Here is a 15,933-nt window from a genome sequence, read left to right on the forward strand (position 1 = left end):
ATTCAAAAAATTTTTAATTTAATATTATTTACTTAAATGAATGTGTGTAACTTTAAACTAATAAAGAAAACAATCTATTTTTTATAACATTAGAAAAATCAGCTAGCTATGAATGTATACATGGATTGTATATTTATGTGTGCAATTATGGTTCTCACTTGCCCAGAAGAAAGTAAATAGTGGTGGATAGTTTATAATTATCTAAGAACCATAAAAGCTTTGTTGTCTTAGCTTTTACATTTCTTCTTCAAAAATTTCAGCAGTAATAGATTTCTTATGCAAATATGAATATGTAACTGCTAGTAAACAATTTTCTTCACCTTTTAATAATAAATCAAAGTATGCAGGTTGTAATGTTTTTATTTATTTATTTTTTTTTTTTTATTATCTAAGACTACAAGAGGTAAAGTTGAGAATTACAAATTAATCTCGTCACCAACAGAAAAATTCTGCAAACTTGTGTGTATTTTTGTAAAGTACAAAAGATTTATAATTTGGAAACATTCATAATCTGAACAAAATAAACAAATAAAAGAAATTTCATATAATATCTAATTTCAAAAAGAGCTTGAATATGATAATGTTTAAAAACTTGCTAATGAGACGCTAAATTGTTTCTTTTTTAGAATTGAACCTCTATGTTTACTACCAATAATATCATCCATAATTAGGACCTAGGGTCTGGTTCGTGATAGTTGGTCTCTTTTATCCTGAAATTGGGATCTGAAGTCAAACTCATCATTACAACTGAAGAGGTTATTTCCATAAACACAAACAAAATTTTATAAAAATTATTTAAGTTCCTTTAGCAACTGAGAATAACTTTACTACGAAATTTCCACAGTTGTAAAAAAATAAAAATCATCTTCAAATATTTAAAACACAGAGCAGTAATTATATAATACAAAAATCTTAAAATTATAATTTAGAAGTAATTTGTAAATACTAAATTTACACTATATTACGATCTTCAGTTGTATCAAACTAATAGCTAAGAAATTTATATTTATTAAAATACTTACTGATGAGTTGGAATGAATGTTTGAAAGCAATAGGCAAGAATGTTCAATGCAGCAGTATATATCTAAAACGAAAGCATAATACATTTGATGAACGTTATTACAAATACAACACATTTAAACTCTTACAAAGTCTAAGCACATATAATTCTTTCTCAAAAAAAAATTTAAATGTTACGCATGTCTGCAAAATTCTCCCTCCCTGAAATAAAAATTAACTACGATGATTAATAATTCTAATTTCAATTGAATAGACAAATAAATAAAATTTGTAAGCTTTGATTAAAATGTCAAGTGAATTATTAAACGGATTGAAGTTTATACCAATATGATAAATTAAATTGTTACCTAAATGTAATAGATTATTTTAATACATATATTGGGAGTATTTCATCACATCATAATCAGTTTTATGAAACTAAACTAAAATATTTTTCCCTTTAAAACTTTTTTATTTATTCTAATGTTAGGTTGAGGAGAATATAGAGTTTATTAGCTAAAAAGCTAATTTAAAAAACTTAAATGACAATTCACAATTGAGGCAAAAGAAATAGCATTTGTTATAAACTAAATGTGACACAAAAACAATAAAAAAATTTTTTAGAAAAGAGCGAAGTTTCACTTGAAATTTCTAATTTAGGGTAAAAGACCCCGAGAAGGTACAATCAAAAGAAAATATCTCTTAAGAGCCTTAGTTTAATAAATTTTATTAAAAAATAACTAATTGTCAAGTTTGATAGAAATTTACAACATTTTACATTGATGTATATGAACTTTAACACAGATATTCATCGCATCAAAAACACACAAAACCATTAAGAGGAAGAAGTTAAATTGAAAGCAGTGGCAAATCCAGCGGGGAGGGGGGGTCATAGGGGTCATGACCTCCCCTCCCCCTCCCCCCCCCCGAAAAAATTTGAAAAATAAAAATAATAATTCTTTCAATAGTTTACAAAAGTTACAAAAATTATTTAAGGGGGCATATACGCCTATGTAGGTCGGAAAAATCAATTTTTTTTCCAGCTAATTATGTTCTTCACTGTTTTAAGACTTGTAAGCAGGGCTTGAAGTGCCCAACGATCTTTCCAAGATTATTAATGGCTGTGACATCGATTTGTACCCATCAATCAATATGTTGTTGAGAATTTTAATAACTCTGCCAGTTAGTGCAGCAACAGCAGAACGTTCCCTTTCAGCTCTTCGATGTCTCAAAACTTGGCTTAGAGCAACTCAAAATCAAAAACGATTAAGTGGACTATTATTAAACATTCATCGAAAAATTGATTTGGATATTCAAAAAATCATTGACAGTTTTCTAAAAAAACTCATTACATTTATTATTTAAAGATTTTGAATACTTGAATTATGTATGTATTGTCCTATTGTTCATTATGAAAAAAAAAAACAAATAAGAAGACCAGCATTAAAAACCCCAGTTTTTTTTTTCAAAAAAATATTCAAAAAAAAATTTTTTTTTATAAAAAAAATTATTTGTGGTGAGGGGGGGAATCTGAATCTATGATCCTCCCCAGGAAAAATTTCTGGATCCGCCCGATTTAAACATGCCACAATAACTACAAAATTATCAGCAAAAAAAAATTAAGGTTAGTCCTTTGCACCTCTAATAATCTTCGTATATATTAACTAAGAATTTTAAGGAGTTCAATTTCCTCCTATTTCGTTTCTTGCACTCTTAAATAATCCTCACACACATGGTCCTAAATACAAAAAAGCGAGTAGAATTCTGCATAACTCATTTAATGAAGCACAAGAAAGAACTTACTGAAACCACTTTGTCACAAAGGGCTTTTTGAAGGAGAAATGCAGCTCCTTTGATAACATCACTCGGTGGATGAAATTTTCCTTTCTTTTGATATTTTTCCAAAAAGATTTGCAATTCTTTCATGGCTTCCTCTCTCTGATCAAATGACTTTGAATACATTTTCTCAACCTGAAAATATCATGAAAATTAAACAGAAATAGATGTAAGACATTTGTGATACGATTTATGGCAATAGTTCCAAAACTGTGTGAGGCAACATAATTAATCTGAAAAGCATTAAAATAACACTTTTAACATTTTAAAGCTAAAAAAGCTTTCTTAAACATTTTAAAGCTAAAAATGAGGCATGTAAAAAAAATACAATTAAAACATGACGAAAACTCAGGAAAACCATTCATACACAAATATAGCTCAGCAAGACAGGAAAACTTCAGTAAACATGAAACTGCATAATGCACACAAACAAGGCAAAATTAACGAAATAACATATGAAGGAAATTAGTAAAAATAAAACTACATTTGTGGCTATACACACAAGTAACATTTTTATTTTTTAGAAGTTACTTATACATTTTGAAATCGGTTGTCTAATTGTAACTGTAAGGCCTCAAAGCAATTTAAGCTGTTAGAAGGTTGAAGTTTTAAATTGACACCATTTGATTGCACTACATAAGAGCGACTCTAGTATCAACTTGAATTGAATACAGAAAGAATACAGTATTACATATAATGTAAGGGTGCACAATCTACTGCCCAGAACTACTACTAAGGACGAAATGCAACCTTCAAATCCTCAAAGTGTGGCCCCTGGTTTCCAATCAAAAAATATTGGGAAACGCAACAAAGCTATTGAATGAAATTTTATAACTACCATTTAAACAAATTTTAAAAAGTTTTGAAACAAAAACTCCATAACTATAATATTAAAATTCCATAATGTAATAAAGTTTTTGAAATTTTAATTTCTTTTAAAGAAAGTTTTCTTCAACCAAAACAATGCAAAAATGTTCAAGGATTTTATAGATGGATTAGATGTTATTAAAAAAATTACAGATGTTAGTAATTTATTTACAACAAAATGTACACAACTTCACATTATTTTTTTAATTCAATAATATTATGCATATACAATATTCTTTAATGTTAAAGCTAAGTTTGTTATTATTAACATAAAGGATAATCAAAACTAAAGATGATTAATAAAAAAAACGTCTAAAAAAGCTTGCGGATCCATAACACATGAGGAATACGCAATTAAAAGATTGAGATTTATAGAAAGACCTATTAATATATAAAAAGAATATAATAAATAGAAAATGAGAGACATTGTACAGTACTAAGTAAAGACGTTTAAGTGCTATTATTATCAGAGTTAAGAATGCATAACACAAAGTTCCCAACAAAAATTAAAGGATAAATTTAAAAATAACATACATGCATATTTTATAAAAATTACACACTTAAGACATTTGTAAAGTTAGACATAAACATATTATAGTGCGTTTTTAGAAAGACTTCCCACCCTTCTTGCCCTTTGATTCCAATAAATGTGTTTTCTTCGCCATTTTTATAAAAATAAGCTGCTATCCCTTAAAATATCTGCCTATTTATTTATGTTCCATTTAAAAAAAAATTATTCACTGTTTAAATAATAATTACACCCCAGTTAAATTATCTGTGTTATAGATTTATTTCTGATTTCTATTACAAATATTTACTTTGTTAGAATTATTTTCATCTGGTTAAATGTTTACAAATATCTCCTTCTTTCATGCACGTGTGGTGGAGGATATTAATTAATTTTTAAGTGACTTTAAATCTAAAAATCATTTTTTTAAATAAAAATCTTTTTTTTAAATAAAAACCTTTCTTTTTAAATCAAAACCTTTCTTTTAAAAAAAACTGCACTCTTAAATGTTAATTTTATCATAATTTTCAGTTTAAATTATATAAAGAAGCTTTCATGTTGCTTAGAAATTAATCTTTTTTTCTTCTTTTTTTTAAAGAAAACATTTACGCACAGATATTGTCTTTTAGCATACCTTTAATTATTTTTATAAACTACAAAAGTTTCTCTTATTTTGATAATCAGAGAGAATTACTATTTAACAAACACATAAAATAGCATTGGAAGGGAATTTAAAAATTGTTGAGGATAAAATTCAGTTATTATATAATATTATACATTTTGATAAATTTTAACAGTGTTGTGTGTGTCCTTTCAAAACTCAAAGGGCCATTTTCTGAGTAAAAAGGGCACTGCCCTTTTTTATTTCTAGGGAGAACTCTGTATATTAATTTTAAGAAATACTGAAATACAGGGCAGTACATAATTCTTTCAAAGAGATAATTCATGCAAATATATCATTTGAGGAGAATATTTATTTAATAAACATAAGAGATTACCAATGACTGCCCAAACACTTCAATAGGCAAAGAAGCTTCTCTGATTTCTTTCTCAGTTAACTTGCTTGAAACAGAATCTTTTCCAATATCAACATCCCTTGGAAAAACTGATGGCTGAGTTTTCTTTCCCCTTACAAATTAAATTCATGTTAATATTTACAGAAGACTTATAATAAATCATGGTTAATGTGTGAAAATACAGCAAATGTTTAAATTTAAAAGTAATTTGATTATCTTAGAAATTATAAGTTAATGTATGGTAGTAAACATTTAATTCTTAATTTCTAAGATGAACACAATAGTTACAACAATCAGTTTTATACAAGAAATTATTCTCCCAACTAGCTCTTTTGTCCCAAACAAACATTACGCGACATCATCAATTTATCTTGAAAATACAAAAGATGAAAATACAAAATTTTAAAAAATTAGTTATTGAAACATCAAGAAGCTTTTCATCATTTCTAACTAAAATAAGAAACAAACAATTTCATTAGTTCATACGAAAACATCAGAACTAATTAAATAGCATGAATCAGCATATCATACATTACATGAAAATGGTGCCCTTGCCCTTACACAATTTACTTATTTAGCACTCTCCATCCTAAAGAGCTACACCTTAGCTCTATTAAGGGACTGTCAGACTTTATAAACAAAGTAGGCAAACTTAGAAAATTAAATTAGGAAGAATTGAGTTTGGAGCATTTGGCACAAAATGCCACTAAAGCACAGCAATGCCTCACATCTGGCAAGCCCGAAAAAGAAGAATTAAATAAGCCGGAAATTCCTTAGGCGACGATATTAATTCAAACTCCTTTAATTTCCTATCTCAGAACGCATAATCCAAATTTCTTAACGAAAACTCTGCCTTATCTTTTTTTGTAATGGATTCATTACAACTGTTCACAAAAACTCAGTCTGAATCGGTCAACTCTGAAACAATTCTAAAGAGGTCATCTGCTTTTGTTCAATATGTCTGGTTGTACTGAACTTGTGTTATTGTAATAAAGTTTGTGTTGCGTATTGTAATAAATATTGTGTTATTGTAATAAAGTTAGCCTTTATTTTTTATGAATTTTTCAATATAATAACTAATTCAACTAACAAGCAATTTTTCCTTAGAACATATTAAGAACGTATAAGATATTTTTATTCACTTACAATCACCAAAAACATCACTTAAAAAAAACATATTTGATAATAATGACAACCATAGATGGATTCAGATAAAAGTATGATTTTCGGCACAATTATAACACTTTCCAAAATGACAGCACGGCAATAGTACTCCCTCCCCGATCTCCCTGCTGTGGGGGAGTGCCATGAAGGCACAGAAATGTAAGGAAATAACCCAAAAAAATTGCTAATTATGAAAATATTTGCAATTGTAAATGAGTTTAACAATGAGTTTTTGATAATAAATGACTGTAAAATACCACCTTGTTTCAGATTTAAGAGAATCTTTTGAGTGGTATTAAAGATAACAAATTATGAAGCATATATAGCTAATAATATTCAGCAACAAGTGCTGCACTAAATTGGAATTATTTTGAATATAATAGTATATAAATTGAAATAGTAATTTATGGTTCTAGAGTAATTGCAAACACATTTTTTTCTCAAATATTTATTCACATTTATACCTAATAGAGACATGATTATATGTGTATTGAATAGATGCAATGTAATTTATATTACATAACACAGAATAGTTCACATAAACATAATACATACAAATAAAACACAAAAGTGTAGCTAAATTTCACATACTTTTTTAAAGCAGGCACAATGTTTTCTTCTGGACTAACATAGTTTCCAACCATTGGTTTCAGCATTTCTGCAGGAGGGTTAGATGAGAATTTGGGAATGTTACCTAAAAATTAATGAAACAAAGATTAATTAATCTTTCAGAACACCAAAAGATTCTACATTTTTTTTACCAGCCATTTGTAAAGAAATGGAAGCAAGTATTAAAAGCTAACTGTTGCTTTGCAACAAGTCATGGCTTGTTATGAGATTATACAAAAGAATAGTTTAATTTTCAGTAATTTGAACATGCTTAATAAGTAATTATACTTATTATTATGTCAATTGAAGGATGCCATTGAAATTTCTACTTACACTGCTTCCCATGCTTAACTATAAACGAATACCAATTCTTTATTCACAATGCCAGGAATAATTGTATTGAAATATTTTTTATCATTTTGTTAATTAAAGCCACTACATTTTACTTTATATCCGTCATTCAATAGCCGACCCAATTCTGAGTTTACGACTATCAATCTTCAACTCCATACCCTGTAATTTTGAACCTAACCCAGAAAACAAGGGAATTCCTAGATCAAGCATTGGGGAAAATGTGGACTTTTTGATAGAACTAACCCACATTTGAGTGACATAGAGAGAGAAACCACAAAAACCTCTCACGGTTAGCAAGATTGCAAGAGGATTTTTAACCCATGATCCGCCTACCACTGAAGATATTTTACCTCAGCACTGTGCAAACTGGGAGCAAAATTTCTATCAACCAGTCACCGCTTGTATTCGAACCTGGGTCACCTCACTGTAAGGCAAATAAACAATCCCCTCAGTCCCCATGATTCAAAATCCATTACATTAGCTAAAAAAGAATCTTAAAAAGTATCTAAAGTATCGTTATCTGTCATATTGTATAAAATATTGTATAAAAAGAAGAAAAATTTAGAAAATGCCATAATTTACAGTATTTCTTTATATTTATTTTAATTTGCATTTAATTTAAATTTACAGTTCATTTATATTTATATTAAATTATTCTACATAAATATATAAAATATTTGTTTATTTTGGTACAATAGGCATTAAATTTTCAGCAAGTCTATGCAAAACTTCTACAATAAAGCACCCTCAGCAGACAGAATAGAATATCTATGGCAAAAATTATTATTTTTATATTAATAGAGAATTCTGCAGGTGCTAACTAATGGAGAATTATACAAAAATCTCCCTTTTAATTTTCTTTTAGCAACTGTTTAATATTTTTTGTTTCATTTCATTCAATGAAATGTGTTCTATTGAACTGAGTAATCAAATATAAAATTTTAAGATAGTTAATATATTTGAAAGTTTTTAAAACTTTTATAACAACTTTTTTAAAAAAAATTACAAATATTTACAATATTAAAATTTGGTTCAATGGAAAAAAAACTAAGTTCAATGGAACATACTCATTGAATAAAATGAAACAAAAAAATAGTACAAAATATTAATTTCGGACTACTTTTTAATATATAAGTAAAGAAATTTTAAAATATATAAATTTAATAAATATACTAGGAAATTGCAATCATATAATTTTCCATAGGTTAACAAAGAAGCAACCTGATATTCACTCTGTCTGAAAATGACCCTTAATACTTCGTACATCCTGTTTTTTTCCTGTTCTCCCTGATTTTTCTATTTTGTGGCCACCCTGAATCATATAATTCTCCATAGGTTAAACAAGAAGAAGAAGAATACGTTTTCCACCTGAAGATGGCCCTTAATACTTCATAAATCCCTTATTTTTGCCATGGTCACCCTGAATCACATAGTTCTCTATAGGTTAATAGAGAAGTGGAATATTTTTTCTTTCTGAAGATGGCCCTTAATATTAATATGCCTGGTTTTTCCCAGTCCTCTGGCAACACTGAATCTCATGATTCTTCATAAGTTAAACGAGAAGAATATTTTTTCTGTCTGAAGATGACCCTTAATACTTCATATATGCCTCAATTTTCCCTGTCCAGTGGCCACCCTGAATCATATAATTTACCATAGATTAACAGATATGAAGTAGAATATTTTTTTCTGACTGAAAAAGATTTTTAAATATTTCTTATACTAAATATACTTAATGAAATCATGTTAATACTTTGAATACTAAAAATATGAGAAAAAAACTGCTTCACATATATATGTAGATATACTTATTTTCACATATTAAATATCCTTGATAATTTTTTAAGGAATTAAGGAATTACATAAAAAATCAGTAAAACAGTATGCCTAATTTGTCATAGCAGTTTTTTATTAGAAGGTTACATAATTATTTACAAAATTACAACAAAAATAAATAGTAACAATATTTGAGAATGCCAATATGTAAGCAAAATAGAATAAGGGTTTAAGAATACATAAAAAAATTGGTTATGGATGATAAAAAAGAGTTTTAAAAAAAGATACAAAAGAATCATTAAACAGAGGTTTTAGAACAATTTAAATAACTTAATTTTGACTCACCGTCTTCATCATTTTCTTTAATAACTTTCTAAAATAAAAAATAATTTGAAATTTCGATATGACAATATCCATATAAGTACTAGTTGGAAAAATTTTAAATGTACATACCCCATCAATTTCCATTAAATGAGAAATATTAAGCCTTTTATATGTATCAAGCCTAATTTTTTCAATTTCTTCTTTTTTAACGTGAGCCAGATCAAAATCTTCCTTTTCTATAGCATTTTCTTTCTCGATATCCAGCTTTCCTAGTTTTTCACCAATCTATAATGTTTAAGACAGGTAATGAATTAACAGAAATTAAGACTTGAAATTGAAAAATTTTTATTCAACAATTTTAAAAGTTCAAATTTTTATTCTATAAATTGAATAAATGAGTTTTATAAAAATTTTAGGACATAGATGAAATAAACTACTTTAAAAAAATTTAGTGCAAATATTTAAGTTAAAAGTAAAAAAGTGTAATTTACGCAAAATTCGATTAAGCAAGAAGTACATTTTAACTGATGTGGAAAAAGAAGTTAATATAAAACACATTTCTGCATTAAAGAGTGCATTACAACACTTCAAATGTGTTTCACCTTTATAGCAGTTTAATTTAAAGTATTAAGTTTTTAACTTTAAAAAAAATAACAAGAATCACACGAGTACAAATATACATAGACTAGCAAATTCTTTACATAATAAGACAAAGAAATCTTAGAAACTAATTTTTCACTTCAAGTTAATATTTTGTGAAATTTACAATAATTTTTTCTAAATTTTCAAAAACAAAACTATGAATTGTTATGTTACACTTTAAAGTAATAAAATATTTCAAAACCATATGTATAATTCATAATTAAAAACCATATTAACGTTTTTTAAGTTAGAAGCTTCTTTAGGTTTGATATTTGTTTCATTTTTTACACCAGACTTAACCAACAATTAATTATACAACAGGACTCGACCAATAATAAATTAATTACATATAAAAAGTAGCACTTAGATAGTTTTATAGTCTATCAATTAAAACAGTAAAATGCTTTAGTAAATTAAAAAAAATGATAGATTTTGTCATTGTTTTGTATGATTTTGTTTTAAATTATTTCGAATTTTTTAATTTTTTACACCCTCTATTTAAGAAATAATCATTCAAACAAAACTCAACCAATTATAAATTCAACAAATAGATTAAATAAGATTTATAATTAAATACTAGAAAAAAATTTTACTAGAATAAAAGAAAACGTAATTCCTTGCTAACGGTGAACAATTAATAATAAATTTATGAACAAAATACTATATTTTTAAAATTGATTGTATAAAGAAAGAAATGATAAATTTTTTTTTAGAATTTTATCATTTTTCATAAAAATACTTATAAATAAACAAAAGAATTGCATAATGAAAAATGTACCTAATTTCTGATAAATAACATAATTAATAATCATAATTTACCTATCTCTACAAATAATTTTTTTAGCCTTCAATTTTACAATTTTAGGAATAGACTTTTATAATTACAGTAATTAATTCAACATTAGATTAAGAAATTCAAATTATGAAAATACAATACAGAAGAACTCACAACTTTTATAGTAGATATTTTAGGCACATAATATTTTTAAAATTAGAATTAGCACTGAGAAGTGCTACAATTTTATTTAGAGAAACCAAACTACTAAATCCATACATTAATAATAAATTACTGCTTATTAATGATCCCTCAAGTGATACAGTTGGCAACTGAAAATGTAATAATCCGGTCACTAAATTGAAAGTTATGTTAAGTTTTGATTATGGTGCACTAGCTTTACATGCATATAAATAGCAGTTCCATGCAAATAAAACTTGTTAATGTGCAATAAATTGAAAACTTAAATAAAATATAATAGCAGAATTATGATGTAAAGAAGAATTGTAATTTGCAAAATAATGTGAAAATGTAAAACTGAAATTGGTTTTATTTATGAGCATTGTTACTTTCAGCAATTGGTTTTGAGCATATTTGAGTTTCTTTGCATACACAAATCGATCATCTAAAACAAATTCATATATTTAAAAAATATGATAACAATGTAAAGAAATGGGATTTAAGCTAAAAATAATTCTGTAATATGTTAACAAAACATACAACTGAGTCATTAAAGTGTTATAAAATTACTAATTTATTAAAGAAACAAATTTTTCATAACATTAGAGTAATTAATACTACATGTACAGTGAACAAAAAATGCCCCACATTGAATAACTTTTGATCTAATGATTGGATCTTCACATTCTAGGACTCCATCTTAATGATTAATCTGCAGTAATTAATTAACATATTTGAGGTCACCCACTTGAACCTTTAAGATTAAGTCCTAGAACATGAGGATGCAATCATTAGATCAAAAGTAATTCAGATTGGTCCGCTTTTTTATTCTGAGCACTGAACAAGAAAAAGTTTCTCATTTTTGTAGTTGACTTTTATATTATCACTAAATTTTATAAAAGACATGATTTTAAAAAGAACTACTATGCACAAAGTTAAACAACACTGATCTTAAACTAAACAACTGAATTTCAAGCCAGAATGAATAAATAAACAAATAAAATGTAGTACCATGTTTATAACAATTTGTAAAAAGTGGGGGCTAAAAAATGTGAATTTTGTATTGAGAAAAATGCTTAAAATAGCTTCTATTTTTATAAGTTTTAAGACAATACGTATGATTCCTTTTCGAAACTGCTTCGTCCAGAGTATTTACGGCTGGAGAGATTAATTTAAGAAAGAGTTCTATGAAAAAAGTTAAAACATGTGTCAAAATAGCTCATTTAAAAAAAAAAAAAAAAAAAAAAAAAAAAAAAAAAAAAAAAAACAAAATAAAAAAAAAAAAAAAAAAAAAAAAAAAAAAAAAAAAAAAACCTACAACAGTAAGTCCGGTTTATATGGCCTGGTAAAAAGAATCAACAACATAGGAACAAGCTGTTTGTAAAACTCAACGTAATGGGTGCAGAGAGCGAAACTGAGGAATGCTAATGCTATAGTAGTCATGACTATTTCTAGTCATAATTTTTCACATCTGTGTAGTTTATGAAAAAACCTTGAATATTTTTGCATTTTAATTTTTTTGCTCTAATTATTTATATTAAAGTGTGTTAAACATATTTTGATTATATAAGCAAGTGGATTTTTGTCCTATCTGGCTATTTTGTTATCTGGCTTACATTTCCACCACATTAGTTCAGATAATCAGATGCCTACTGTACTATGTTCATAGCAGTATTTTTTGATATATATACCTGAANAACATAAATTTTGGTTTAAAAAAATGTCCTCATGAACTGTTTTTCCTACAATATTTTGACGACATTATAAAGATTCCATTTTATCACAAAAATGGTATTTTCTAGAGGATTTCAGATTTTAAAAATAATGTTTTGATTAAAGATTTTTAGTAAATAGTAAATATTTGAAATGCAACAAAAAAATTATTTTAATGTTTTAATCAAGTACAAAATTTCATTGAAATTGAAAATTAATTATGCATAAATTATTTTTTTTAACATTATTCAGCTTTAAGTAAAATTAGTATAGAATTTAATTATTCATTTTACCTGAAATAGATTTTTGTTTCTTCTTGTCAAGAGCTCTGATGAGTTGCGCAATTTCCACATCCACATACATGTTAAAGGGCAGCTCTTCATATTGTGTGATATTCTGAGCCCTGGAAATTTAAAGTAAAATTTGATATTAAGATTTATAAGAATTTAAACAATTTCTTTTTTAAAAATTTGTAAAAGCCATATTAATGTAATAATCACAAATAAAAATTTTTATGAGTAAATAGGTGATTTGCTTTTAGTACTATTTATTTAAAAATATTGAGCAAAGTAAAATAAAATTTAGAAAAAAAACACTTAACAAATTTAAATGGGATAATAAATGATAATGGGATAATATGGGATAATGGTGCATAATTTTAAAGCATAATATTTATTGATGAAATGGAATACCTGTTAGTGATACCATGTTCATCTGCCTGTAAGTAAAAGTCAAACATAATCACAAAACAATTTAAACTACAAAAAAAAAAATATATTCCAAATAAAAAGTTTTAGAATTCAGTTTGAATTATTCCTCTTTATTTCATTGGCCAAATCGATGAAATTAAATTCTGTAGAAGTATATCAAGTTAAATATAATAAAGCTTTTCTACTGTTATTGAGAAATTTTCTTTTAGTTACTTATAATAATGAAGAAGTTTTTCCAAAGTAATTTCCATGGTAAAAATTTCAATATAAAATGATTTCCAGGTAACTGTCTAACATAATACTGTTTAAAGCTTAAGTTATTTCCATAGAAATAAAAGAAAGGCAAAATTATTTAATGAATTTCTGAATTACTGTCTAACACAATTTGGATTCCAAAAGCATTTAATATTTTAAAAAATGAAGAGGAAAAAAGGATTAAAATTAAATCAATAATTTAAAATGGAAATTTAAATTTATTTTATGTTAATATTACGAGATTAACTTTAAAAATAATTAAATTAAGCAATTTTCAGTTTGAGCTTTAGAAACTACCATGCAGGATATTAAAGTGGATATTTTATTAGGTTAAATGAGTCATTCTCACAAAAAGGTGATTTTTTAAGTTCCTTAGTAATAAATATTAGGAAATACAGCAGATTTCTTAATATTTTTCTTCATAATTTTTCGTAAAGTTCTAACTAACAAATCATGTGCACTTCTGCTAAACATATTTAATATTTCATTCTTATTTTTTAATAAACATAACTTCAAAATCCCCTCCGTGGACGTCCCTACGTCTGTGGCACAAAATAATTTTTAATAGCCGTTAAACAATTTAAATGTAATTTTAATGATTTTTGCAGTTTTACCTAGTTAAATGTTTATAGTAACTTTTTATTTAATATTTTTTTAAAAAAAATTTATTTTTATAAAATAAATGACTAGTAAACTTTGTCCATCAAAAATGAAATCTCCCTCCATGGACAATTAATATAGTTCGGTAAATATGCAATAAAGGGCAGCATATGCGAAATCCCTATAAGACAGCTGCTGGGAAAGGTAACCATTCCATTTTCTAATGTTAACTATCAGTTGTTTTTGTTCTCTTTGGTGTCAGTTTTGGATTGTTGTGTTCAACTGGGGTTTGGCAAAGTTCTCACCGTATACTCCGTGGACATCATAAAGAAGGTAAGAGAAAATTATTTTATTTTTGATAGATGAATTTTAGATTGCAAAAATAGTATATTTAATAAAAAGAACTGCCCCATTTTTGTAACTTTAAAATTAAAAATCAGTAAAATTCAAGAACTAGTTTTTGTCTCCTCCGTGGACATAACAAGTCCACGGAGGAGAAGACACAGTCAATGGAAGAGACAATGTGTTAGATAACCATAATACAATTTTAATAATTAAGAAACTATTTTCTTTTAATTGATATTTTTTAAAATGGAACAAATGTGTTAATTTGTTTGTATTTTTAAAGAAAATCAATTAAGTTTAACTTTTTCTTATCGGAGAAGTAAATATTGGCAATTTTTCTAAATAATTTCTGTGATGTTTAAAAATTTTTTTCTCTTCAAATTTTAGGAAAAAAATGGCAAAACCGAAATGTAAGAAAAGAAAGCAATCAAATGTTCAAATGCAAAGGAGAAGGGAACAGAAAAAACTTAGTATGAGACAAGCTAGACAGAAATTAAAAGAAAACCCTATATTGTTTGAAGAAAGTAAAAAAAAAAATTTAAAAAAAAGAGCAAGAAACTTTAAAATCTGTATCAGAAAAAGATTTAATAGAAAAATCGTGATTAAATGTACTTAAATTTTTAGAAATTGATAGAACAAGCCGTTTGTGCCCAGGAAAAAAAGAAACAATAACAAGAAGAAAAGAGAAAAAACAAAAACGTTATTTGGATGACAGTATGTTTAACTTGCATAAAATGTTCATAAAAGAGTATTCGCAACACTCAACTTTCCTGTGGAGTCTGAATTTTTATTTCAATAGTCTTTACATTTTAATTTATTAATAATCAGTAAGAGTTACTTAAAAAATTGTACAACTAGGTTAAAAATGGATGTTTCCTTTCATAGCAGCATGATTAATCGGAAGTAGCTCTATCTCTAATAATGAAATATTTTATTATTTACTTATTAATGTTAAACTCATATCAGCTGTACCCAATAATTAATGAATTAGTCTTCATTGACATTTTATATTTTATAACATAAAATGTCTCCTCCGCTGACCATTACATCTCCTCCGTGGACAAGGCAGAATTTAAATATTTTAAATCTTGTAAAAAATAAAATAGAAAACTTGACCATTATTATAAAGCCATATAACAAAAATAAATAAAGGCATTTATGTAATTTTTATCACTTTTTTAATTACTTTAATTTAAAAAAATTGTTTAGTCTATTTATACCTTCTCAGTGAGAATGACCCAAATCGTGTACTAAAGATTT

General features: G+C 26.2%; 1 protein-coding gene across 1 annotated transcript in view; it reads right to left on the reverse strand.

Moving 5' to 3' along the window:
- The window catches only part of LOC107448841 (centrosomal protein of 104 kDa), a 39,315-nt gene that overhangs the window by 15,813 nt on the left and 7,569 nt on the right, over nucleotides 1-15,933 (reverse strand). The window contains exons 6-14 of the mRNA XM_071185831.1: nucleotides 13,456-13,481; nucleotides 13,057-13,166; nucleotides 11,440-11,495; nucleotides 9,583-9,738; nucleotides 9,475-9,502; nucleotides 6,982-7,084; nucleotides 5,209-5,338; nucleotides 2,803-2,970; nucleotides 1,023-1,084 (exon numbers count right to left, since the gene is read on the reverse strand). Coding sequence (XP_071041932.1) covers nucleotides 1,023-1,084; nucleotides 2,803-2,970; nucleotides 5,209-5,338; nucleotides 6,982-7,084; nucleotides 9,475-9,502; nucleotides 9,583-9,738; nucleotides 11,440-11,495; nucleotides 13,057-13,166; nucleotides 13,456-13,481 — 839 coding nt within the window. The remainder of the gene's footprint in view (nucleotides 1-1,022; nucleotides 1,085-2,802; nucleotides 2,971-5,208; nucleotides 5,339-6,981; nucleotides 7,085-9,474; nucleotides 9,503-9,582; nucleotides 9,739-11,439; nucleotides 11,496-13,056; nucleotides 13,167-13,455; nucleotides 13,482-15,933) is intronic.

The sequence above is a fragment of the Parasteatoda tepidariorum genome, chromosome 9 (genome assembly GCF_043381705.1).
Source record: "Parasteatoda tepidariorum isolate YZ-2023 chromosome 9, CAS_Ptep_4.0, whole genome shotgun sequence".
NCBI classification, from domain to species: domain Eukaryota; kingdom Metazoa; phylum Arthropoda; class Arachnida; order Araneae; family Theridiidae; genus Parasteatoda; species Parasteatoda tepidariorum.